Below are 26,401 nucleotides of genomic sequence, written 5' to 3' on the forward strand. Positions count from 1 at the left end.
CCGCACAGCAGAGGGAGCTCTTCTGGGGAAGGCCACAGTTCATGTTCTGCCTGTTCTGGGTGGGAAATGAAGGCCGCACAAAGGACTGTTCCACGGAGCCCTAAGAGGAGCACATGCTTTCTGCTCATTCCATACCTGGCCTAGCCTCGGGGTCAGAAGGGAGAACGGCCTAGGGCTTGGGCTGGAGGCAGAAGGACCCGGGACTTTGCAAGGCTCTCCCTTCCCTTCCCTTCCTGGCGGCTCACAGGCGTTCGCCCGGCCTTCCTTCGCTCCCCCACCTTCCCCTCTGCCTCCTCTGAGGCCCAGCTGCCTTGGGCAGGGGGAGGCCCCATTACTGCTTCCAGGCCGGGTGAGGCCAGCGAGGGAGCCGCTGGAGAGCACAGGACGCCAGGAAACGCACACCTGTCCGCACCGTCGTGACCACTCAGGGAAGCACAGATGCGGGCACACGGGAGTATGTGGGCAGCGGAACTTACCTTTGGGGTGCCCGGGGTCGGTGAACTCATACTTCCCCACGCCAATGGTCCGTAGCATCTGCAGCCCGTGGGCCGAGTCAGTCGTGGGGGGCCCATTGGTGGCAGGGGCACTGCTGGGGAGGGTGGCAGACGGCTGGGCTGGTGGTGGTGGAGGCAGCAGGGGCCCGGCCATGTGGCCGTTGCCCACGGCAGTGGGTCCCGGGCGGGCCACCTGCCCCACGCCAGGCAGTGTGGACATGGCCAGGGGCTGCGGGCTGGCATACAGGGCCTGGGCGGGCATGTTGACCACCACGCTGCTCAGTGGCTGGGAGGGTGGCTGTGGGAGCGAGTAGTGGCCTGGCATCAGCGGGAGCTGGGGCCCCACGTGGGGAGGCAGTGAGGGGGTCACCCCAATGACCGGGGCCTGGACGTTCACAGCCGGGCTGAAGGTGGGAGGCTGGGCCACTCCATAGGAGTGTGCGATCAGGGCGGGCTGGCTCCCGGCGGCCACCGTGGTCACCCATGGCCCTGTGCCTGCAAGGGAGACAGAAGAGATGTCATTTGCTGCAAACATATTCCCTCGGCAAACACCATCTGCCCCAGGCCCTGGGCTGGGTGCGGAGGTCACAGAGGCGGACAAGACACCCACATCCAGGTACCCCCAGATTACAAATCTGTGATAATAGTAGCACAGGATAAGTGTGTTTGGGGTACATGAGCAGACGGCCAAGGAGGCCCAGAGGGGGAGCACAATCTGCTTGGGAGAGCTCAAGAGGCAACAAAACAGAGAGGAAAAAAAGGAGAGACCTTCAAAGAGTGCTGGGTTCAAAACTCGGCTCTGCCATTGATTAGCCAGGAGCTCTGAGCAAGTTGCTTATCTTCTCTGAGCCTCACTCGTCCCGTCTGTTAGACGGAACTACCAACACCTACCTCAGAGGTCTCCTGGGAAGAACTGAATGAGGAAAACGTATTTGGAAAAAAAAAAAAGAAAAGAAAAACTAGCAGAGTGTCTGGTATGTGTTAAATGTTCCATAAATGTTGGTGTTTTTCCTTCCTTTCTGGAGAAGAGCTGTCTGGAGGAGGTGGGGAGAAAGGTGGGTTGTGAAGACAGTAGGTGTCTGCTGGGCAAGGTGAGAAGAGCAGAGCCTGGAGCCGTGCAAGAGCCCTGTGGTATGGGAAGGGAAAGAAGGAGGTGCGGGCAGTGGGGGAAGCCTGCCAGGGGCTGGAGTCCACTGCCCTGCTGGGGGGGCCAGGCTTTCTTCTAAGCAACCCCTGCATGGCTGGTCCCGGGGGAAACAACAGAAGTGCATTTTGGCCCGTAAGGGAATTCTGACTGAACAACGGGCCCAGACCCACCTCCTGAGACTTGATACAAGATTAGAGGCCAGCTGAGCCCAGGTCAGGCTGAGCAGGGCCAGGTTCCCCTGAGCTGAGCTGACCTAAGCGTGCTTGTGAGTGAAGCCAGAAGACACTGTGACAGGGAAGGACACTCTGGGTCACCTCTGACTGAATGAGTGTGGGGCTGGGTCTCCATCACCCAAATGCCACCTTGGTTTCCATGATGCTGTTGGTGCGGCAGTACAGACAGAGGGCAGGGAGACTGAAGAAGAGAGTGGGGGCCAGGGGACCACTCAGGACCCCCAGCCCCAGAGTCGAGAAGGGGAGCTGGGAGCTCCCTCACAGAAAGAAAACTAGTTGTGTAGTTGGAGACAACTAGAAGCTGGCAAATACTGGCGAAGCAGTGCCGGCGAGATTCTAGAATGGGCTGCTAAGGGGGATTGTCCCCAAGCCTGAAGAAGAGGAGCCAGCTGTGAGCCAGCCTGGTGTCTTAAGCACGAGGCATGACATCCTAGGCTCATTTCTCTCCAGGATTAGCGGGGGAGCCTGGAACGATGCACCAGAACTTGGGAGCACAGCCAGTGACTTCTCTGTGCTCCCAAGTTCTGGTACTCTGTGCATGTTTATCCTGCAGAGGACTTGGAGGGGAGGATGAGTGGGGTGTCCAGGTATCTGCAGGGCTGTGGTGTGGAGGGCCAAGGAGCTGAGTTCTGTGTATCCTAAGGGGAGGTCTGGGACCAACGGGAGGTAACGGGGAAGGTGTTGTTATGGTCAGAGCTGACCCAAGAAGGGCTGGGGTGTGGTAGGAGGTGGGGAGCCCCCGTCCCAGGGGGAGGGGGAGCATCCCGGTTCTCCTACAAACACCCGCAAGGCGAAACCTCCCTGGAAGGTGTGGCTTGAGAAATGTGTGAACCAGAGTACTGAGCTTTGGGAGGGGCTGTTCAAAATAACACAAAGCAGATGCAGAGTCACTCGTGTGATGCTGCTCTCATTCCTTCCTCCTCCCCAAAGCTTTCTTGAGTAGCTGAGAAAGGGGTAGAGATGCAGCTACTGTCCCGGGCACACGGGGTCCCGACCTGCAGGCAGCCTGAGGCTAGGGCTGCAGACCATGGGCTGGGGCCTGCTGACAAGCTGGAGCACCTGGGGGGCCTCTGACACCCCTTCCAGCCCCGGGGCGGGGGGAGTCTCTGGCTGCCGAAGACATACGCACCTGGATTGTCGCTCTCCCTCATCTGTTTGGAGGGTGGCTCATCAGTGTCCCAGGGCGTGGACTGATTGATGGGTGTCTGCCCCCACCGGATGCTGGTCGTGAGTCCCTGGGACTGATTGTCCGCTTTGGAGATTCCAGGGGCCTGGGGAGAAGCAGAGCAGGAGGGTGAGCTCGGCCTGGCCAGAGCTGCTGCCTTGGGACCTATTCCCTGAGCCGTGCCAAGTGGCCAGCGGGCCAGCGGCAGAGCCCGGGCAGGCCCCCAGCCCAGCACCCCTGAGGAGTGGCAGAGCATCTGGGCTTAGTCCTTGTTAGGCTTCTGCTACAGTCCCACCCCCAGGAGCACCCACCCGGTGCCTCCCCGGCCGCCTTTTGCAGCCGCTCACTCCACCTGAAAGGAAAGTTTTCTGTGCTGTGAGAAGTGAAGCTCCCATGGCCCTCGGGTCGTGACTAAATCACAGCGTCTACGGGCGTTGAGTCGCAGACCCTTGTGTCTTAAGTTCAGGCTCAATGCCACTCTGGGCCTGGCCCTTTGACCTGTGAGAAGACCGCTCTCCGAAACACCACCGTCCGGCTCCATACCACGGTCTGAGGCCCCGCCACGTGCCACTTCACGGAGGAGGTGTAGGGAGGGCAGGGGCTGAGACCCGTGGGAAGACAGCCCAGCGCAGGGAACATCTTCCCTGGGACCCTCCTTGTTGTGGGAAGGAGGCAGGCTCTCTGTCTCAGGAGCGCATTCTCTAACTTAGATTTTTAGATGAATGAGAAAATGAACCCCGGGCTGAAAACAAACATTAGCACAGCACTGGTCTCTGAGCGACAACCTTGATGGACTATTATATGGTCATTAAAAATCATGTTTACTGAAACGCATAATGAGACGGCAAATGCTTATAGTATAGTGTTAAATGAGAAAAACAGGACATAAGAGGACACAAATAGAAGCTCACATGTAAAACGGTATGTGTAGGAGAGAAAAAACCAAAATGCTAGCAGGGGTGTTATTCTTAGTGAGAGGAATGTGGGTAACTTCTATTCTCTTGTCTCTACTTTTCTGTATTTGCCAGATTTTCTACTAGGGCCATTACCATTATAATAAGAAAAAAAGAAGAAGAAGAAGAAGAAGTCCTACAGCATGTTGGAGAGCCTGGGATCACTGGGATGGGGCGGGGTTGGGGGTGGGGGGTGGGGGGTGGGGTCTCAGCACAGGTGGTTTCAGGAAGTTTCTGCAGTTTCCAGGACTGCCGCCAGAGCCCCAGCCAGGTTTGGGCTCGGTTGCGGGGCAGAGACAGTCTCTACTGGGGACAGCCATAGACGGCCCAAGGGGCCTGAAGGGGTGTCTGCAGGCTTCTCCCAGGTGAGGGCCACGTTCTTTCTGACTTCTCACAGAAGCGGACCCAGTGAGCTGGCTGGGAGGGCGGCGCCCCCAGTGGGCCTCTGGGAGCAGCAGGGCTGGCTGGGTAGGGGCCGGTGGAGAGGAGGGAGGACAGCACTTATTGGGTCTTGGATGCCTAATGCAGATGACAAACAGCCTGCATTATGGACGGCTGGGAGGAGCGGAGCCGGATCCCGTTAGGACCTGTGGGCTGCACGGAGCTAATTACATTAAGCTGCACTTTCTCTCTGGCCTGCATTTCTGATGCTTCGCTTCTGTGAACAGAGCAGGAAACAAAGGGAAAGAGTGAGTCTCTGGAGGAAAGAACAATTCAATGGACAAGCTTCCTTCTCAGAGTCCCCTGCCCCATTTCTGTCTTCGGGACAGATGGGAGCTTGGGGTTGGCTGTGGTGGTGGTGGTGGCGGTGGGTGCCGGGGAGGAGGCTGGGGATTTAGCCACACTCACCAACAGTCCTGTGGAACTTAGGGAACAAAACTGCGACTTTTCTAGCATTCTCTAAATAGAGGGTTTTGCAGCGTGCCCTGTCTGTGGTCACCTCCACATTCCCAGCTTCCCCCGGGTGCTGGTGGACTGGGAGGAGCAGAGGTCGCTTCCCACAACCAGAGGCTTGCGAAGGGGAAGGAGCCTGTGCGATGTCTCATTCAGGGCCCTGCCTGGGGGTGAGGTTTGAGGGATGACACTCCAGCCTCCTTGGGCACCCTCTGCCAGGAGGGGGCGCTGCAACCCCTCTCTGCGGCCCTGGGGTTCCTGGAGGCCTCTCAGGCCCGAGATAGGTCTGGTTTTCAGGGTCCTCCTGCCCTTGCCATTTGTCCCTGCTGAGTCAGCATGGTGCCTCCTGGGCCTGGTACTTTGGGGCAGGGTCGGGGAGGGCTCTGGGAGCTTGGCAGCTCTGGCCTCATGGCGGCCGTGGCCACCAGTCTAGGGGGTTGGGGTCTCTTCCTCCATGGTGAGTACCAGATTCTGAACTAGAAAACTCTAGGAGTTCCTGTTTTTGCTCTAAAACTGGGGAGTTTCTGAACTTGAAACACTGCACACTTTTTCAAGGGCTTAGTCCCTTGGCTCCAAAGCCCTCCTGGCAGGTCATTCCGTTACGCGTTTGTTGGTTAGCTGGGTTGTTCGGTTAAGCGAGCACTGGGCCCCCGCTCCATGCCGGGCCCTGCCCCGCGCACCGGGGACTGAGACTCAGCCCTGCTCTCAAGCAGCTGCTCCCAGCAGAGGGGGGCACTCAGCTCTGCACACGGCAGGCAAGTTAGCCTCCAGAAGGAAGCCGGGGGGCCAGGGGTGAGCCCAGAAAGGCTGGGAGCACTGGGTGTGGCTACCACACACAGTCCTTCTGCTCGGCTGTGTCTTTCATGACTCTCACAAGCAAGTTCTTATGTACAAGAAAGCCGTTCTGCTGTGAGAAGGCAAACAGGGTCTTTCATTTTTTCCTTTAGGAAGGATAAATAAGGCCACTCAGTCTGCGCGCACTAGCAACTCCTGAATCGAGGAGCAAATCACAGCTCAGAAATTTCTGTTTATTTTTTTGAAACGATGAAACGAACATTCCTTTCTCCCCTCCCTCCAGAAGAAACTGGATGCGGTTGTGCATTTTGCCACGCGTCTGGGCACCCAGGTGGGTGAGGGATGTTGCAGCTGGTGATGGGAGTCGGCTCGGCCTGACCAGAGCCCCTCCTCCTGCGAAGGGCTCCAGGCCCAAAGTAGAAGACTCCCAAGTTCTGGAGGCTTTGGGAGCACCATGTACAGGTCCGTGGCTCCAGCTCCGAACTGAGCTCCCGCTAAGACTGTCTCCCTTGGTCCAGAGTCCCCAGAGGTCTATGACCTCACCGAAAGCCCTCCAGGTCTCGCCCAGCCAGAGTAGGCCTCCCCAGTTCCACTTCTCCTTGCCAGGGGGATGTCAGCCCAAGAATGCCACAGAAACCAACCCCGAGAACAGCCCAGGCTGGGAGAGGAGGAGACGAAGGCAGGGATGGGGGAGGCTCCTCTGGCCCCTCCCATTGCATCATCCGAACGTCAGTGAAGCCACCCCATGTCTGGCCTTGTGCCAGCATTCCTGGCCATGCTTCTGCTCCCCCGTCATGATGACACTGGGCAGAAAGAGGCCGATGAGGAGAGCCCTCCTTCTGCCTGGTGCTTCGGAGTGGCCCTCTCTGCCCATCGCTGGGCTGGCCAGGCTTCTCTCTGCTTCCCTTTAATGAGATGCTAATAGGATGCATCATTAACGCGGCAGCTTTTAAACCCCGAGCTCTTGTAAATTTTCAAAGGTCACATTTTTACGGCAGCTGACAGCATCCTGCTTCTTTCAGCGACAGAAGAACACTAAAGACCCCGATCCTTTACGGATGAAGCTTTCTGTGAGGCGGCGGCCGGGGCTGAGGTGCCCGCTGGTCTGGGGGCAGGAACCTCACCCCGCGACAAGCCTCATGGGGCCCCTGGCTTGGGCTGTACCAGCCCAGGTACACATCGTCCACCTAGTGGTAATGGGGGCCCTGCTGTGCTTGGGGGGGGTCTGTGTGGGGCCAAAGGTGGTGCACAATGCAGAGGTGCCTGGCAGAGGGGGTTAGGGGGCACTTTTCCTCTGGGGATTCGCCCGTGAGGCTGCGACCACCCAGAGGGGCTCCTTTTGGCTAGATTGTCCACTCCGAGGGAGCACCTTTTTCTATTTTGCACAAAAGTGCCACGGAGGTGAGCATCCCAGGGGGTCAGGAAGGTTTGAGAGATGATGGGAGGGAGCTCGCCTGGGGTGCTCATGTGCCTGCTGGTTCTGGGACCGATGCGCTGTGCACGCAATGATCACAATCTCTTCACACTGCCTCTCAGGGCCTGTACTGACCCCGTCCTGGTGGGGCAGCTCTGTGACAACAGGGACCTGGTTGTGGTGCCTGGCCCGCTGCAGGTGCCCAGGGAACGAACGAGCAGGCAGCGTCTCTGAGCTCCGGGGCTGGCCAGTGGTAGGAGCATTCCTCACTCCTAGTGCAGCGCATGGGGTGTGTTCCAGAAGAGTGGACCGTGTCATGGAACAGAGATGTGGAGTAGCTCGGTGCCCATGGGAGATGGCAGGCAATGGGCTCCCCTTAGTGGGGAGATGAGGATCCAGACTGTGGGGGACTTGTGTGTGGGGGCCCCCCAATGTCATTGCTCTGAATGCTGCCAGGGGCTGCTTGGAGGCCTGGCTCTGTCGGCCCCCTCCCCCGTGCCTGAGTGGGATGGAAGATGTGGGGTGCTGAGGTTGACACCTGCCTCCATGGGGCTGGGGGATGGCCGGAGGAACCAGAGCTCAGAGCTGTTTGCCCGAGGAGGTCGGAAGAAGGTGCCTCAAAGGAGCTTGGAAGTCAGGGACAGCATCCAGAAGGAATGGGGCTGGCGCTGGGCCGCAAAGTCTAGGCAGGATTCCCCAAGGGAGAAGCATGCGGGCTGAAGTCACCACCAAGAACCTCACAGCAACAAGTGTGTTTCCTGCCTACAGACATTTGACAGAGCCAGGCTCCAGAGTCCACTTTGGGGGTTCAAGTGGCCACCTCTGGGAGGAGCAAGACAATGCCAGCGTACGTGTCCATCTCCTGCTGATGCCGATAAACCTGCCTCCCCAGACCGGAACCTGTGAGCCTTGACCTTCTTGTCACTAGTTGGGACTGACAGGGCTGGCAGAGACTGCCTCTTGCTGGCGTCGTGAGCACGGCTGGGCCCGTCCTTCATAGCAATGAGCCTCTTCTGCTCAAGAGACCCCAGAGTCCCCCAACCCTCACCTCCGTTTAATGGGCCGGACATAGCTTCCCTGTTCACTGTGGGCCAGAAGCACCGAGGGACCCTGGGTCATAGTGACAGTCAAGCTCGGCTCCTGCCCTCAAACCATCTGCACCAGCAGGACGGGACAGGCCTGCCCAGGGACCTGGCGGGTGACCCAGGCTGGGAGAGTGGCTGCAGGAATCGGACCCATGAGGCTATGACATTATGCCAGCTCAGGGCCAAGCCTTTCAAGAGGACTGCCAGGCTGTTCCTGGGCCCCTCAGCAACCCCGCTCAGAAGAATTCCACCAGGCAATGCCGGTTAGCGCCACGGAAGCAGCAGACGGTCCAGCCAAGACCTCTGAGAATTTGTGCACAAATCTGTGAGGTACTTGGGGATATTGTTTAAAGCCACTAAAAGAAAAAAGTCGACTGTGTATATTGCAGAATAGCAAAAGACCAAAAAGTCGTCTGCGTGCTGCTCTTGACATATGAATGCGACCGTTCTATATGTCTCGTTTGTGTTCCACAAAGGATGCCTGCCGCTTACTCTAGTGGGGACCAGGCATAAAGGCTTCAGCTAAAGCAAGAGCAGCGTCTCCCCAAGCACACCCCAGCTGGGTTGAGGCGGCAGGGGGGAGAGGTCTTGGGTGAAAACGGACAAGCCACAGGGAGGACAACAGCGGTGGGTAACCCGGAGCTGACCCCACTCTGAACTTGACCTGCAGCCTTGGTTTTGCCTCACGACTTCCTATAATTTCCACCTAAATTGGAAAAGACAAGCATTGGCTCCGGGTTTTGAAGGCCCCTTCTGACGAAGGACTGCTGTTGATGTGGCCTGAGCCCCCCACTGGATGTTGACATCGTCTCTGACTGCCTGCACCTTGGCCACACCCCCCCATCTTGAGGTGGGAGCCAGAGAACTTGCTCTGCCAGCTTCCCTTGAAGCTGGGTTCCAGGCGTGGGCTCTGCTGCTCAGACACACTTGGGGGAGGTTTTGGTTTGGAAGTTGGGCAACGTGGGGAAGCCAGCCCAGCTCGGAGCCCACGGTCTGCAGAGGTTGGTGGCAGAGACCCACGGATTTGGGAGCACACCGATGGTGGAGGCACACTGATGGTAGAGGCCCTGGGGTCCCAGGAGTAGCATCCGCTGTGAAAAGCTGTTGTTTCCTTTCCCTTCTTACTCTGGAAGGTTCTCAAGGCTCCTCTGAAAACAGCCAGAGTCGGTTCCCACCCAGCTCCTAGCAGAAGCAGATATGCTCAGGGCCCTCTGATCACCAGGCCCTGGGCTACGCGGGGAACCCCATCCCAGCTGCAGCTTGCACAGCAGGACAGGCCACTCCCTTCAAAGAGTGGTGGTTTCCTCTCCTTCTCAGCATCCCTCTCCCTGCAAGGCACTGACGTTCGTTCTTCACGGTGTCTAGCCCACCTTTGGGGGTGGGCAGAGGCTGGTTTAAACTTATTCAGACCGGTATACTGGGCCTTGAGTGTTGGAACCTCCCCGGGGCTCTTGCACCACAAAGGGGAGACCCTAGGAAGGAGATTTTTACTTGAAGAATGGTATTCTAAGGTTGGCCATCCAGGTTTGGGGAGGAGCTATTTTGGTGTCTGGGTTTTTTAGATTATAGCTGGTGTTTATGCCTAGGTTGTTGGCTTTCTAGGACCGGCAGGTTGTCAGTGAGAGCTCGGATGCCAAGGTCACACAGATGGAGCGCCGACCACCTCTAACGTAGGGGTTCTCCAACGTGAGTGCACGTGAGTATTTGGGGGTGTATGTGTGTTAGGAATCCAGATTTCTGAACCCACCCGGAACTTCCGGTTCAGTAGGCCTGGGGCAGGGGACCCCGACCCGGGGAGGAAGGTAGTCTATGGACCTCACTCTGGGGAGCGGTGACAGTTTGGATGTTCAAGGTTGCAGGCGTGTGGGGAACCCAGCCGCGGAGGCTGCTGGCCAGATGCTAAATGGGACAGATTTCTGGGTCTTGCTCACGCGGCTCATGGGAGCCGGCTTCTTGGCGGCACTGTCTCCACGGACGCCTGGCCCCAGCCTTGGTTTCAAGGGGTCAGGAGGATGTTTTGTTAGATGCTAAAGCTAGAAATGTGTGGCCTCTGGGAAGAGCATATGACATTTATGGGTCTCTCAGTTCTCATTTCATGATTGCCACCGAACTACAAACAAGAGAATCATCACAGTTAAATCCCCACGCGGGGCTCGGGGAGGCTCTCTGGAGCCCTTCCTGCTCTCATTAATGAGGCTGCCCTCTCTGGCCCCCTGGACCCAGGCTGGCGCCCTCGGCCTCCCCTTCAGAGCACCGCCGTAATATGCTCCAGAGACCGCTGAAATTTCTAATAATACTAACCAATGATGTGTTAAATTGAGACACTTCTGGCTCGAATGCCGGAAACTGCATGATGGTTTAAAGGACCAGTGCTTACCTTTCTCTATCAATTTGCTGCTAAATTGCTGCTTTCGGAGCAACTTACAGAAAAGTAATTCTTTATTTAAATTTTAATTTCAATCTTGTCATTTTAAATATATATTCAGATTCCAATCATATTACAGCATATGATGATGTCTCTGGGGGGCAGGTGTTCCTGCCGGCAACCTGGGTGGGGGTAAGGGATGTGTTGGGGGAGGGGCAGGAGAGCCTAGTAAGGAGGGAGTGGCCCCTGGGGACAGCTCGGTGAGGGCAGCCCAAGTGCTGGGGTGGGAGATAGAGCAGGAGGCCAGTCCTTGGCCTCTAACCTGGCCTTGTGACCCCAGGCTTTGTTGCCAGCAACCACAGATCCCTTCCGGCGCCTTCTCTCTCACGGGGCACCCCAAGGGCCCAACAAGACCAGCCATGGACACACACCAGGCACAGATGGAATGGGGCTGCCCGGACTGCCGCCATCTTTACGGCTCACATGTATTGGGCGCCATCTACATGCCAGGCATGGGCATGACGTGGTTTCCTTCCCCGAGGAGTTCCGTGATTTCACCTGTATTTTACGGATGACAGTAATTGGGCCTGGAGAAGTTTGGTAATAGCTAGTGTAGGCCAGACTCAGGCCTCTTACCCATGTCTGTTCTACCCTTAGGCCATCGGAAGTGATCCGGGGTGGCTGGAATGTTCCAGGTCACCTGGCTCCAGCCATCCCTGCTGTGGCTGACCGCCCCATAAAGAGTTCAGCCATGTCAAGGCTGCACCCACCCACCCCGCTGGGGTAACACTGAGACACCCGCCCCTGGTGCTCTGAGTACCAGCCATGGCCTCCCCTCCCCACACTGTACCAGCCCAACGGAGCCTCCTGCTCAGACCCTGACAGCACACTCCACTTCCCTCATGTCTCCCACTCCCTCGGGCCACACACCCTAAGCCATTGCGGACGTGTCTCCCCAAATGCTGCCAGTGTGGCCTTGACACTGTCTGGTGGGGCCAGTTCTTCTGTCTCAGAGCAGGGCCATATAGACACCTCCCCTCTCTAATACGGACGGTGCCGCAGGGCCCATCTTCAAGTCCCTTCTGTCTCCAGCTCTCCCTCCCTCCCTCTCTCTCATCAGCAGCCCTTCCCCTGGGCTTTCCAACACAGGGACTGAACACTTGAGAACTCGTTGCCTGACCACCTCACCTGCCACTCTAGCATCCATCTGCCTTCCTCTCCCACGCCGTGCCCTCCGTGGGATTCTGCACGTCCCCCGCCGCCCCATAGCTCTGCCCAGCCCTGAAATGTACTGTGGCCATCCTCTTCCTCTGGCCTCCTCCTTCCACCTCCTTGAAACTCCCTTCCCTTCTGTTTCTGGAACAGGGCCCTTCCAGGTTTTCTACCCAAACGGCTTCTGTGGCGATCCCCGGCTTCCCCTCTCGTCAGTCCTCCCATGTGGCCCCGCCCCAGGGCTCGTGCCAGGCCCCCTCTCTCCCTCTCTCAGGCCTTAACGTCTCCCATAATTATTTTTCTGATAGGAAGCATCTGCGAGGCAGCCCCTGCTTTCTTTCGACAGAGCCCAGCTTCCTACAGTACTCTCGAAGTACATTTGCTTTTTCCTTTCCCCACATCAAAGTCTATACCTTGGAGACGTGTCTGCTAAAAGTGCAGCTCGGATGGTTCCCCTTGCAGACGTGAAGCAACCGTGGCTGGGGCTGGGTTCGGCACTGTGCTCTCTCGTGGGCCCTGTCTGGCCCCCCAGCCCCTTCCCTCCAGCCCCCTACCCCCACGGATGGGCCTCGTGGACAAAAGACATGATAAATCTGGCAGAGCCTTACAACTCAAAGCTTTCAACTCTCCTCTAACAACTTTCAACTGAAAACTTCTTAGTCCCATTTCCAAGTTACTTTTCATCCATTACAAAACCCACAAAATTTTCAAAGGGGCTTTGAAATAAGATCACCTAGGAAAAAAAAAAAAGCCCATCACAAATGAAAGTCTTTGAAAAGAAAGAGGCCCTTTCCTGTGCTTCAGTTCCCTCTGATATCAGTTTCCCTTTCATTCTGCTGAAAGGTACAGGGCAGGCCTGGCCCTCAGCAGACGCCTGTGATGTGAGGGAGCGAGTGGCCCAGCCGGACAGACGGGGCCGGGGAGGAGCGCGCGGGGCACCTGCTCGCAGAGCTGGGATGGGCCTTTCATCGTCCCCCCGACAGCCGTTACTCCTTGTAACCCGCGTGGCCCGCTCAGAGGCCCCGCTGCCCTGCGCGTTCCCGCTCACCTTGGCCTTGGTGACAAGGCAACTCCCTCTGGAGCACAGCGACCGTCTTCATTCTTACCAGCGAAGTGGGCGGGAAGGGAGGCTTGGCCAGAGCAGCCTCACCCTGGTCTTTGATGGGACATTTCCCAAATGCCAGCCCCGCAGGCAGTGACACTCCGGGACCACCCCTCCACCTCCCAGCCTCAGAGCCGGTGACACCCCCTTCCTCCCCAGGGTCAGCTCCAGACTCACAGAGGCAAAGCGGCAAGAGCCGTTCCGGTGCCTTTGTCGTTCTCAGATTTGAAATCCTCAGTGAATCTGGTGAGGAGATCCTCTGTGCCGGCGTGGGGCTGAGCTGAGAGCGGGTGTGGGGATACACGTGCGTCCCTGACTGAACTATGTGCTGGTCCGGCCCGGCCCTCAGAGGCCTGGACTCTGAGCACCCAATATTGATTCTGGACCAGGCTCCCAGGCCTCCTGGAGACGGTTCCCAGCCCCTCCAGGGGACACAGCAGGCTCTTTTTGGGGCCAGGGACGGGCCTGGCCACGTTGCCCCTTGAGGCCCTGCCAGGCCCTCCCTAGCAGGCATTCGGGGATTAAGCAAGCCTACCTTGGGTGCAGGGCTCGCCCTGGAGCCAGTAAGAACCCCCAAATGAGTTCTGGCTGGCTGTCTGCACCTTCCCCTGGGGGTCCTTTCTTCAACAAACACCTAACACTCCTTTTAAAACGCCTGTGGTCTACCCTTCGAGTCGTGGGCCTCGGCAGAGGATTCCTTACTTTTTTCCCACAGACAAAGGCCCGCCAGGGAGAGGGGACAGTTCTGAGTTCTGAAGGCCTCTGCCGTGTGACTCGCGCAGCCGACTCTCCGAGCATGAAGTTAACTGAGAGCTCGGCAAGGCGGTCCTGACACAGACATCTTTAGCGACCTCATTAGAGCCTTAACAAGAGAGGGGATTGTGGCAGGGTCGCCCCAAGGTCAGGCGGGACAATGAAACAAACAAGGCAGCACAAATGTCCCTGTGAGGCAGCTCCTCAGACAGGATGGCACCGTTGAAGGAGCTGAAACATTTTCACGGCCGGGACTTCAAGACTCACTGATGCAAGTCAGCACCCGAGCTTGTGTCTCGGGACTGGAGCCTAAGTTCTGACGTGGTACGGGACCGACCAGCTCTGCGGCGGAATGTTCCAGAAGCATGCAACGAGGGACTCCGTGAACACCTTCCCAGCTCTCTGGCCCTCTCTCTTTCTCTCTGCTTTCTGCTTGCTCAGGCTTTCTGTCATGATAACAACTGGCAGCCAGGCATGGCCCTGAGGGAGAGGAGTGCCCTCTGGCCACTGTCCAGCTCAGCTCCCTTAGTTCAGAACTGCGGTGGTTTGAGTGATTTTTTTTTTTTTTTTTTTAAAGGAGGTGGCATCATTCAGTGCCAGTCCATCTCTTCACAGAGCTTGCTGGATTTCTGTCCCAGCTCACTGGAGGTCCAGGTGCAGCACGGAGAGTGTTGGTGAAGGGGATGAGAGTCACAGGGAAACAGCTTTCTCGGGGCAGGGTGAGTTTCTCTTCCTTGGGAGTGACAATGGAGGAGGACCAGGGTCGCAGGTGACCAGAGCAGCAGAAGGCCCCGGCTCTGCTCTGTAAGGGGCTTGCGTGACCATGATACTGTCTCCTGGGCTGCTTGGACCTGACTCCGCATGGGGACGGCCGAGGGAACGCACGCAGGGCTTGCCGCCAGTGGCTGCTCGCTGCGGATCCCTGGGTCAGGCCAAGGGGTCCCAGACCAGCCCCCTCCACCGATGCCCCGTCCTTAGCAGGGGCCCAGGCTGCCCCATCCAAGGCTGCCTTCCCCTTATCACCGAGTGAGGCCTCCCTCCTGCCATGCCCTGCTGCCTGGCTACCATAGATTTGTCAGTTCGTGCTGGCGCTCATTGGCTTCTGCTATATCATTCATTCATTCATTCATTCACCCCATACTTACTGAGAAACTACCCCCTGCTAAACGCAGAGGGAAGAACAGTCTACGGTCTCGGAGATCACACCGGCTAATGGCAGAACCGTAATCAGAATGGTAACAGCCAACAGCTACTGAACCCTTAGGTGCGCCACTTTTGACCCTCAAGGCTGGGAGTAGTTTGAGGCCGAGGTCCGGCCGTCCGTCTGTTCTGTACTGACACCACTCAGGCTGCCGTAACAAAATACCGTAGGCTGCCTGATGTAACAACAGAACTTACTTCTTGTGCTTCCGGAGGCTGCAAGTCCAAGATCGGGGTGTCAGCATGGCTGGGGTCTGGTGAGAGCTCTCCTGGGTCTGCAGACGCCTGCCTTCTAGCCGAAAATTCTAGTCCCTCTTCTTATAAAGACACCGATCTCTTCATGGGGGTCCCACCCTCATGATCTCATCTTAATCTAATTATCTCCCGAAGTCCTCATCTCCAAATGCCATCACAATGAGGGTTAGGGATTCGACCTACGAAATCTGGGGAGACACGGTTCAGCTGATGGCACCTGCAAAGCATGGACACAAGGACGGTTTGGAAGATGCTGGCCGGCTGGAGAGAAGCTCGGTCTGCCGGCTGTTTCCGGGCTGCACCTTGTCCACCAGACCCCAGGGGGTGGGGGGTATTTAATAGAGGGACACCCACGGGCCTGACCAGCATACGGCGGGTCTGCCCACAAGCCTGAGCTCTAATTTTCTGACGGTTTGCTTTTTTCCTCTCACAACATAATCTCCATGATCTCTAGTCTTTCCTGAACGCTGTTGAAAGGCTTGTTGTATTTATCTCCGGAGAATCCGCCGTGCCCCTGTGCAATTTTCCATTGTCATGGTTCATTTTAATTTCCTCTAAGGCTGTTGGCCACTCTTGTGTTCAGAAATAGCTTGTTCCACTTAATAAAAGCGCTTAAATATGCAGACACGAGAAGTTTCCTTTGCTTGCTCCTAAATAACATAGTGAGTGGAGCGAGTTCGCGTTCCCTGCCTCCTGCAGTGAGACTGAGCGCACGCCAGGTGGCTTCCCAGGAAGGAGAGGCTTGGAATGAAAGGTGCAAGGGTAGAAACAGGATCCAAGAATTTCTAGGGGAAACCCAGCCAGCCCGGACTCCACACATTGCCATTGTCTGGCTGGCAGCATGCCGGTCTCCTGAAGCACCTCCCCACTCCAGAATGATCAGGGCTCTGGGTTGGAGGCCTGCTCCCCCTCTAGCTTGCCCTATGACCTTGCACAAATCAGCCCCTTGGAGCCCCTGCTTCTTCACCTATAAAGCCTGCGAGGTAAACCGGCTTCTAAAGCCTGATTTCGGTGAAGGGCAGACGTCCCCCGTTTCCAGGGGCGGGCACAGAAGCCGGGACAAAGGAAGGAGCAAACGGTATTCAAGAAAGGGCAGTTATTCGGACCTGAGGGGACCCAAGAATGCAAGAAGGAAGCTGTGCCCACGGCAGTCTTTCTTCTACATCATTTTGCTCTGGGCTCCTGGGGCCAGAGGATCCCCCACAGGCTGTGGATTACGGAGAAAGGACAAAGGAGAGGAAAGCAAGCTAAATCTGAATTCACACACTGCACCTGTGGGAAGCCTGGTTGTCTGGCCACGAGACCAAAGCCAGGGCACCGCGGGCTCTGGCGGCAGTTACTCCGAATTGCAGGTCCAGGTCTTGGGGCTGTGTTGGGCTTGTAGCCCCAGAGAGCCAGGGGCAGAGTCACAGGGCACCCTTCTTTGGCTTAACGAACAACGCTTAGGAACCACGCGTCTAGGGTGCCTGGTGGATGAGAAGAGGAAGGAGGAGACGTGAGTCGCACTGACTTAAAATTCCTGATGGAAGGGCAGCTCAGGAAGCCAATTCCTACCCCGTGGGGCTCAGCAGGACGTGGAAGCCTCCCGCCCTACAGAGAAACCCCAAGCTTAGCTCTGGCGTTGGGGGGGCAGGCAGGGCTAGAAGTGCCACTCGCCCAGGAACTCCTGTTCCTGAGACTCGCCTCCGGGGCGGGGGGCTTTCACTCCTATAAATACCCCCCAAATAAGCCTGTCTTCTCACTCGCCTGCATCCAGGGTCAAGCCCTGACATCCCGGCTTACGCACACACACACGTCTACTGACACGCATACCTTCTCCACTCCCGCACGAACCCACACGGCCTCAACCTGCGCGGGCTTCGGGGGGACTCCAGCCCCCACAGGGCGGGAGACGCCGGCAGATACCCTCTGCTTGCCCCCAGAATCTTTTCTTCTCCCACAGCTCTGCAACACGAGTCCCCCGTGGCCACTTTGAGCTTCCCTCCCCAACACTTTTTCCTAAATCAGCTTCCAATCTGACTCATTTCAGTTTTAAAACAAGAAAACATCAACAAACACGATGGAGGGAAACAGATGGTAACAATTACAGGAGGGAGGAAACAGAGCCATTCCCTCTAGAAGGGGCAGGCAAACATATTGTCCCCTGACAGTGCATTGCCCCCCAGCTACCACTGTGTGAACCTGGGGGCTGGGCTCCCCAGGACTGTCCCCACCTTGGGCACAGGCCAGCCCTGGAGGGGCTGTGAAGGCCTCGGGGCACCACAGGGCAAGGCCTCCCTGAACCAGGCAACAGCCTGGTCTCCGGGGAGGGAAGTCTGGACGTTCCAGCAGATTCCAGGTCACCTCACAACTTCTGACGTCCTGTCTAAGGTCAGAGATGTGGGTGGGACGCTTCCTCCCCTGCTGTGACTGTAGCCTCAGGTCTCCCCTGCCAGAGCCCTGAGGGCAGGACAGTGTCTCTCACCGTGGCGGGGAGGGCCAGGCCGCCTGGTTCAAAGGCAAATCCTGCCACTTACAAGTTGGGTGGGCTGAGCCAAGCTAATGGACCTTTCTGTGCCAACACTTCCTCACCCCTAATAGAGATAATTCTAGAACCTACACCACAGGAGTGTGAAAGAATATGTGCAACGTTCTGAGGACCAGGCCCAGCGCACACGGATGTTGCGTGTGCAAGCCGTCTTGTTGTTAACGCCCCACGCAGACAGCCTGCTTCTCGTCAAGGTCTGCCGAGTGGAGGGCATTGCAGGAGGGGGAAGCCATGCCCCGAAGGTAGGGCCGAGAGGACAAGCCCTGCTGTTGAGGCAGGTGCCTGAGGCCGGGCAGCCTCGGATGGCCAGGGCCAGGCTCCTAAGCGGGAGTCTGGTGGGCTCTATCTCCTGTCATTTCTCCGTCCCGTGTGTTTTGAGCAGGACAAGGGCTCTGCCCTGTGGCAGATCGGACTGGTGGAGCGAGGCAAGGAAACAGGTGCATGCTGGGGAGATCAAGTGCCGTGACAGAGGGGGGCCCCCACCCTCGCCCTGTGGGCCTGGGAAAGCTGCCTGGGGGAGAGACTGAGTCCTGAGGGGCAGGAGGAGGGGTGTGGGGGTGGAAGGACGGCTAATGGGCAGTTCTGGGTGCAGGCGGCATGATGCTTTTGGGAATCAGAACAGCAAGGCATCAAGAGGGAGGGGTTTGAGTGCCCCACGCAAGGGTTCAGTGTCTCTGAGCCTCAGGTTCCCCATCTGCCGGGTGAGAATTATAGTCCCCTCCATCCCAAGCCCCACGTGAAGAGGAGAAGCAAGGATGTGTATCAGACATGCTGCGCTACCTTCCCAGCACGGGAGGTGCTCACCAAAGGGGACCGCTGTGAACCCACCTTTGGGACGGGGCTTTCTCCCACAGGTCCTGTCTTAGCCACACTTCCGCACACAAGCTCTCATGCAGGGTAAACGTTTCGCGGCACACCCGCGGTCACACGTGTCGTCACCCACTGCTGTGGACTCAGTGTCTGCCCCCAGAATTCATGCGTCGGAATGCCGATCCCCCCGTGGTGGTGGGGGGCCTCTGGGAGGTGACTGGATCTCAGAAGTGGAGCCCTCACCGGAGGGATCGGCCCCCTCTCTGCTCTGCGGTGAGGAAACCGGATCGGTCAGCAGGCTGCAGGCCGGAAGAGCCTCTCACCAGCCCCTCACCGTGTGGGTGTCCTGACCTCAGCCTTGAGCCTCCCAACCGGTGGTGGATAAATTTCTGCTGTCGAAAAGCCCCCCCGGGTCACGGCCCTTTGTTCTGGCAGCCTGAGGTGGAAAATACACGCACCCTCCCACGTGCTCACACACACGGAGACACCAGTTGGCACGCACTGTGGACGCCCCGTCTCCCCCTTGGCTCCCATCGGGTCCCCTCTCCCACCCCCGGACTCCACTGAGCCTCCAGCCCCGTGGGAGGTGCTGCGGCCGTGCCTGTTCCAGGGCCCTGGGTGAGGTGGGCCGCACTTAACCGCCACAGAGCTGCCTCTCTGTGCTCCTCGTGGCCGGACGTAGCAGGCGTGGGGGCGCCGGGATGAAGGCGAGGAGGGTATATTCTAGCCCTTCTTGCCCCCTCCTGGGGCTTGTTCCTTAAAAACGTGCATCAGGCCACTTCTCTGTTAAGCGTCCCCAAAATAAAGAGGGGAGACTCTCTGCCACACGCTATTTCGGCAGATGCTTCTTTTTTTTTTTTTTTTAAGATTTTATTTATTTTTTTTAACACAGAGAGAGAGAGAGAGAGAGATCACAAGTAGGCAGAGAGGCAGGCAGAGAGAGAAGAGGAAGCAGGCTTCCTGCTGAGCAGAGAGCCCAATGCGGGGCTCGATCCCAGGACCCGAGATCATGACCTGAGCCGAAGGCAGAGGCTTAACCCACTGAGCCACCCAGGCGCCCCGGTTGCTTCTATTTTAAAACGGTTTCACATCCCCCCTTGTTCTCCTGGGGGGCCGGCATTTTCAAATTCTTCTCGGTCTGTGCATTTCCTGGCCTGGGGGAGGCTGTCCTGTTTGAACAGGGGGCGAGCCTGGCCTTCTTCCGTTTGCTCCGGGCACCCACTGCTGTTCCTCCCTCGGCTCTCTGGGTAACCTGGACAAGACCCTTCTCTCCGCTGGGCCTCACGCGCCCCTTTGAAAGTAGCAGAGGGGCTTGGCTGTCCCTTCATGTGTGTCTTGAGCTGCCGGGCTGTGTGCCATCTAAGACCTCCTGCTCGCTCTGTGAACGCCGGACCCGGCTTCCTGCGCAGGTTTGCCCCCCGGGGGTTCTCATGGTATGGGGCACACAGTGGCCCGGTTTACACGTCTGTCTCTGCAGGTTTGGCCTTCCCTAAGTGTCAGGGTTTCTCAGGGTGCCATAACGTTCTCACGCCTTCCTCTCCTACACCTGCACGGGACCCTGCTTGCACGTCGGGACCTGATCATTGCCCAAATGCCAAATCTTCAGCACCTCTGATTCCAGACCCCACATGTTCAAATGCCGAGCAGACACCTCCACGGGGATGCTTAGCCTGCACCGCCCTAGATGGGCTCCCTCCGCTGAATGTTGGGCTCCAGAGCTGGTCCTAGCCCCCACAACGGGGCTCCCCTTCCCCAAGGCTCACTCTGTCGTATCCTTGAAGACTCTGCTCCGGCATCTCTTCCTGAGAAGCGTTCCCTCAACAGCTCCCTGTCCTGGCTGGGCCACAGGTGTCACCTCTGGGCCCCAACACCCCACGAGGATGGAGCCCCATGTGTTCCTATTTGCTCATCTGCCCCCACTAGGTCATGAATTCCTTGAAGTCAAAGACTGTGCTTTACCTTCAGGAAAGGGTCCGGGACATAGCAGATGCTCAGTAAAGGTTTGAGGGGTGAATTAAGCCTTAGGAGGGGGGCTTCTTCATGATGCTCTGAAAGGGTGGGCTTTATGCAGCTGGTGGCTTTACCAAGGACCCAGAAAGGCCTCCATGTCTCTCTCTGTGGTATGATTCCGGGGTGAAGTGTGTTGTGAGTCCTTTCTGATCAAGCTGTCCGTGGGGAGTCCTGACACCAGGCATTGATTTTTCGCCAAAGGGGAAGTGGTTTCCCCTCTGCATTCTGCACCCTGGCAGTCAGTTCCTGTGTTTAGACCCCGATCTCTTCTGTCCTCATGGGACATGCCCACTTCTGTGCCACTGGGACCTGGTTTTCTAAAATCAGGGTCAGAGTTCCCGTCACTGAGATGCTTGGATTTCTCAAGGAGCTATGGCTGAGGCCCGCACAAATGGACCTATTCCCTTAATCCATTTCTTCCCACCCCTCTGGGAGCACCCAGTGCCCTCAAAATAGTCCACTGGCCCAGGCTGGAACCAGACACTTAATACCACCAGAGAAGCGAGCCCTAGCTCTCCACTGAGCCCTGGAGATGTCCCCAAGTGTGACATATTCGGCTCAGAGCCTCACCTGCTGCAAAGACCATTGCAGACCCATTACTTCGAAACGTTTCATTTTCCTTTCCCTTCTAGCAGGGGATGAGCAGAGGAATAGTCACTGAGTCTGGGAACCAAGAAGCAGGGGCTCTGACCAGAACCTGCCACCTGGAATTGAGTGACCACCCTTCCTTGGCTGAGTACTTGCAGCTGCTGGGTCTATGTCTGGCCACTCTGTCCCCCAGTAGCCAGGTTGAGGTCTAGTTCAGGGACAGGTAGCAGGCCAGAGGTTACAGGGCCAAGGGCCATGGACCCAGCAGGTGTGGCCAAGTCCCCATAATTACGTACTTGGGCAGTGCCCTTCTCTGCTTGCTAAGCCATGTGCCCTGCAAAGGGACATGTCCAGGGAGGGGTGCCTGGGTTGATTAATTTTCTTTGTCAACTTGGCGAGGCCATGGTGCCCAGATACGTGGTCATACATTATGCCGGATGTCTCAATGAGGGTATTTTGGGCAAGATTAACATTAAATGTTTTACTTATTTATTTTTAAGTTTTTATTTAAATTCTGGTAAGTTGACACACAATGCAATATTAATTTTGGGTGTGCTGAGATTAACATTTAAATCAGTGGACTCTGAATAAGGAGATTGCTCTTCCTGATAGGGGTGGGCCTCATCTAATCAGTTGAAGGCCTAAATAGAACAAAAGATTGACTTCCCCTGAGCAAGAGGAGATTTTGCCAGCACACTGCCTTTGGACTTGAACTGTAACACTGACTTTTCTCTGGGTCTCCAGCCTAATGGCCCACCTTTGCCAGCTTCCATAATCACATGAGCCAGTTCTGTAAAATAAATATTCAGTCTCTATATGCATCCTATTGGTTCTGTCTTTTTGGAGAATTCTAGTTACTAAATCTCATATATTAAAATGGCATCTTTCTTGTGTGAGGACATGTGGGCACCATGAAAGGGAGATCTGCCCTTGTATGGGACATACGTACTGCATCTCCACGAGTTCAGACATGTCCTGACTCGAAGGGTCCCAAGTCCTAGGGAAATGGGTGATGTTTTCATAGGGCAAGAATCACTACTACATTCCAGGTTGTGACTTTCTAAGGCAGGCAGACCAGGAGGTCCCCCAGTTTAAAAAAAATGGAAACCTGGCCATACCACTCCTGTATCAAGCTCCTCAGGGGCTCTACACTGTCTTCAGGGCAAAGCATGAGTCCTGCCACACAGCCCGTGAATAACCCCCAGGACCAGGCCCCAGTCTGGTCTCCAGTTTTATGCCACACCACACTCCCCACATGCTCCTGAACCCTCTCTCTCCATCCCCACCCATTCTTTCCTTGTCACTCTGCCTCTGTATTTCCAGTCCTCACTGGAGTGTTCTGTCACCCCCTCTTTGCTTGCCTAACTGGAACTCAAATTTCAGCATGGGTGTTACTTCTTCCAGGAAGCCTTCCCTGACCACTCCCTATGCCCAAGTCTGGGCTGTATCTTCCTCCTCTGGGTTGTGATAGGGCTCAGGGCTGATCTTGATCTTGGGACTCCTCACAGAGTATTGTCTGTTTCCTCCTCCCACCTGTAAGTTTCTTGAGGGCCTGGGCTGGGACATAATTGGCATACTAAGTGTTTGTTGAATGAATGTGTGAGAGTACAAATGAAATGGTTACTTCATGTGATTTCTGTTGTTTTTCGTTTTGTTTTTTTTTTTTTTTTCCACAGTTGAAATGCTCTGGTGGGCCACAGACTCATTTTTTCACCATTTTCATGGACAGAGTGATGTTATTGCCAAGGCTCTAAAGTCATGTGTCAGCTCATGGGTATTGATAAAGCCAGTGAAAAGGGCTGATGATCTCAATGGGAAGATGATAACAAAATTTTATTGAGCATTGACTCTATTAAGTACTGAGATAAACTTTTTACTATCTAGTCTAATCTACTCCCCATAACCAGGTTTACTAGGTAAGGCTCAGAGAGGTTACTTAACTCTCTCAAGGCTGCACAGCTAAGAAAGTGGAGCTGGGATATGAAAACCTGTTTACTTAGCTGCTGAGCTTCAAAGCCTAGGATTATTTTAATCCTGGGTAATAGTGCCTGGGTGAGCTATCTAATCTGTACCAGCTGGGGCCCCCACCCCATATGAACCCCATAAAGGAACCCCCAGCCATGGCTGGCCACTGGGTGTAGATGGCAGGTGATACCCAGTTCCTGGGGTAAGACTCTTAGCTCCTCTCAGTTCAGGCTCAGGTCTGTGCCCTGTGCCCCTCCCCACCCCTCCTGCCAGCCCCAGCACCCCACTGCCTGGGAAGAAACAGGCTGTGCAGGTAAAAAGGACTCAGGACCTCTCCGTGGCTGAGGTCCACCTTGGGAGATGCAGTTAGTGGGAGGGCAGCTGCAAGGCAGCTGGAGGGTTTTCTGTTTTTTTATCAAAGCATGTCTGAGGGTGTGGGAGGGACTCCTCCAGGGATCTGGGTCACGATCACAGTGAAAGGGCGTCTCCAGCACTCTGATGATGCTAGGTTTTACTTTTAGGAGCTCAGCAGGACCTTGTGGGGTAGGTCCAGGCCAAGCTGGGAGAGGGGATGTGGAGCCGGGCCCGAGTCCTTTGCTTTTCCAAGGGCCATTCTGAGTGGGAGGAGCCAGGAGGTGCCGGGTGAGAGACGCAGGTGGGAGAGGCTGGGGCTAGGCCCATTTTGCTGTCCTTCATGTCACCCTCTCCTCATTTCCATTCACAGCCTCTGATTTTGTCAGCAGAGAGGTATGACTGGAGAGCTTTCTAGAGCCGCTGGCCATATTTTGAACAATCTGGAGATTCAGTGACCTTCTTCTCTCATAGAAAACATAGCTGATTTGGTTAGGTTATGGATTCAGGAACGGCTCTAATATTTCAGTCCCTGACTTACTAATGCCTCCTTATTTTCAGGGTTCTCCAGAGAAGCAGAACCAATGGGAGATATATATGAAGAGATTTATTATAAGGAATTGGCTCATGTGATTATGCAAGCTGGGAAGCCCCAAGATCTGCAGTTGGCAAGCTGGAGACCCAGGAGAACCAGTGGTGTAAGAGCTAGCCCAAAAGCTGGCAGGCTGGAGGCCCAAGAAGAGCCAATGTTTCGGTCTGAAGGCAGGAAAAAACCAATGTTCCAGCTCAAGCTGTCAGGCAGGAGTAATTCCTTCTCATTCGTGAGAGGGTTAGCCTTTCTGTTCTATTTAGACCTTCCACTGATTATACAAGGCCCACCCACATGAGGAAGAGCAATCTGCTTTGCTCATTCCACTGATTCAAATGTTATTCTCAGCCAGAAACACACCCTCACAGACACATCCAGAATAATATTTGGCCAAACAGCTCGGCCTCCCTTGATCCAGTCCAGTGGACACATAAAATTAACCATTACACTATCTACTACAACTTTCACAATTATATCACCTCTTGTTGCAATTTTTGTATGAATCTGTGCTCTGGGTAGGGAGAGTCCAGGCAGGGGGAGAAAAAAAAAGCCAAAACAATAAGAATACTAAGCAGGGCTTGTGAATTCCTTCCACAATCACAGAGCTTTTCCTCTGGCTCTGCCTTGCTGGTAAATACTGCCCACTCCCAGGAGAGGCAGGGTCTGCCTCTCCTCCACCCCCGCCCCCAGCAAATCAAATAAATAAGCTGCTTCCCAGCCACATCTGCTCCCACATCTCAGCATATGCTCTGTCTCGCCTGCTTCTTAACTGTTCAAACTATAATGGGCCGTGTCTTCTGTGCTTCCAACACCCTTGGGTACTTCTCCGGGCCCGGCCTTCCCAAGCTGCTGTTTCGTGCATTACCCACAACATCAAAAATGTTCCACTGGTGGTTTTAAGATTCCTAAAAAATAGATTCAAAACATCTTTAATACTCTCTGAAGAAGCCATATATCACAGAAAAAGCTGTAACCTTTAGTACTGCTGATATTATCCAGACTGAGGGCTGATTAGCAAGGTAACTGTAGCCAATTTGGATGCTGCGAGGCGGGAGCGGCCCCGGTAGCCTGCCCACCCACTGTTTACACTCCCAAGAAAGGAAGCTGCCCATTTTCCCAGTGTTTGCCTAATGCCCTTTTATATAACCTGGAAAATCATAGTACTCGAAGGCGGTAGTTTCCAAAAAACAGCCATCCCCTATTAACACAACATCCCTGAAAATAACGCCGACCATTTCTACGGCAATAACAAGTCCTCGCTGGTAGACTTTTTCCTTCCTTTCCTCCCCGTCCCAGAGCCGGGAGCGCAGAGCTCCGGCTGAGCCTTGCCAAGGCTGCCAGACGGAGGGAAAGCTCAATGACGTGTTACATACGCGAGCTTCACAGTGCCCCAAAGCCAGCAAGGAACTCCCTGCCCCCAAAGGAGGGGCGACACGTGTGGGGTGGGCGGTGGGCCCGCCCAGGCCTCCCCGTCCAGGGACTCCCGCAAGGGTCTGCGGTGTGCGCCCCTGCCGTGCCCGAGGAGGACCCGGCCAGGAAATCAGATACTTGGATTTGCCAGGTTGTTGACCCTCATTTCTTTCTGAAGGTTCATGTTATGGGCAATCAAAGCAAGCTGAGAGGAGGAGACAGAGAGGCAGAAGGATGGAAATCTTTAAACCAGGAAAAGGTTTCGTTTACCTTTGGTAAATAAAAGTGTGTTCATATTTTCACAAAGATATTTCTATTTCGCCAGTTTGCTATTCAAGCGGGGCTGGGCAAACACGCTGGGATAGGGTCACAGCTCTGGTCCAGAGAGAAATGGAAAGCAGAGGCCCAAGGTAGGGATCCCCTGTGGTCATCCCTTAGCTTCCACCTATAGCAGATGCCCAAGGAGGCTCTCCTGTCCTCTGCCTACCTTGGTCTGAGTGGGGATCCTGTCGCGATTCACCCCGGGAAGAGTGCCAGAGGCCCCCTGGGCTCAGCGCGAACCACAGCACGCCCTCTCACAGCCTCCATGTCCTTGGATAGGCCGCCAGCCTCCTCCCAACCTGTTTCCTCTTTTTCTGGGGGGTGGTGTCCGTCTCACAGCCCATGGGGTGGCAGGAGTGATAGATGAGGAACCCTCAGCCGGGGCCCACCACAGACAGGGTCCCTCCAACACGAGAGCTTGTATTATTCTCATTATTCTAGAAAATGTCTTTGAGAATTGTGTGCTTGGTGATTGAAACTGTGTTTCTTTTTAATAAAATCTTGATTTGAAAAAGGCCTGAAGGCACCTCTGTTTTCTTTATTCAACAGGGCAGGGAGTGTGGCAAGGACGACATTTAGACACCCAGCAAACGCCTTGCTTTGACCTGCCACACTCTTGTTCTCCTCTTTCCATCTTTCCCCCTTCCTCCCGGCTGAAGAAAGGTTAGATTAGGTAAAGGGAGAGCTCTGAGGCTCCCACCAGAATAAGGTGCACCCAGTCTGGCTGTGAACCAGGCTGGGGCTCCGGGGAAGAAGGGAAGCT

At 55.8% G+C, this 26,401-nt stretch overlaps 1 protein-coding gene across 1 annotated transcript in view; it reads right to left on the bottom strand.

Moving 5' to 3' along the window:
* The window catches only part of KLHL29 (kelch like family member 29), a 140,029-nt gene that overhangs the window by 58,737 nt on the left and 54,891 nt on the right, over positions 1-26,401 (bottom strand). Inside the window, exons 2-3 of the mRNA XM_080812942.1 lie at positions 3,004-3,145; positions 477-989 (exon numbers count right to left, since the gene is read on the bottom strand). Coding sequence (XP_080669068.1) covers positions 477-989; positions 3,004-3,145 — 655 coding nt within the window. The remainder of the gene's footprint in view (positions 1-476; positions 990-3,003; positions 3,146-26,401) is intronic.

This window comes from Martes martes, assembly GCF_963455335.1.
Source record: "Martes martes genome assembly, chromosome: 9".
Taxonomy (NCBI): domain Eukaryota; kingdom Metazoa; phylum Chordata; class Mammalia; order Carnivora; family Mustelidae; genus Martes; species Martes martes.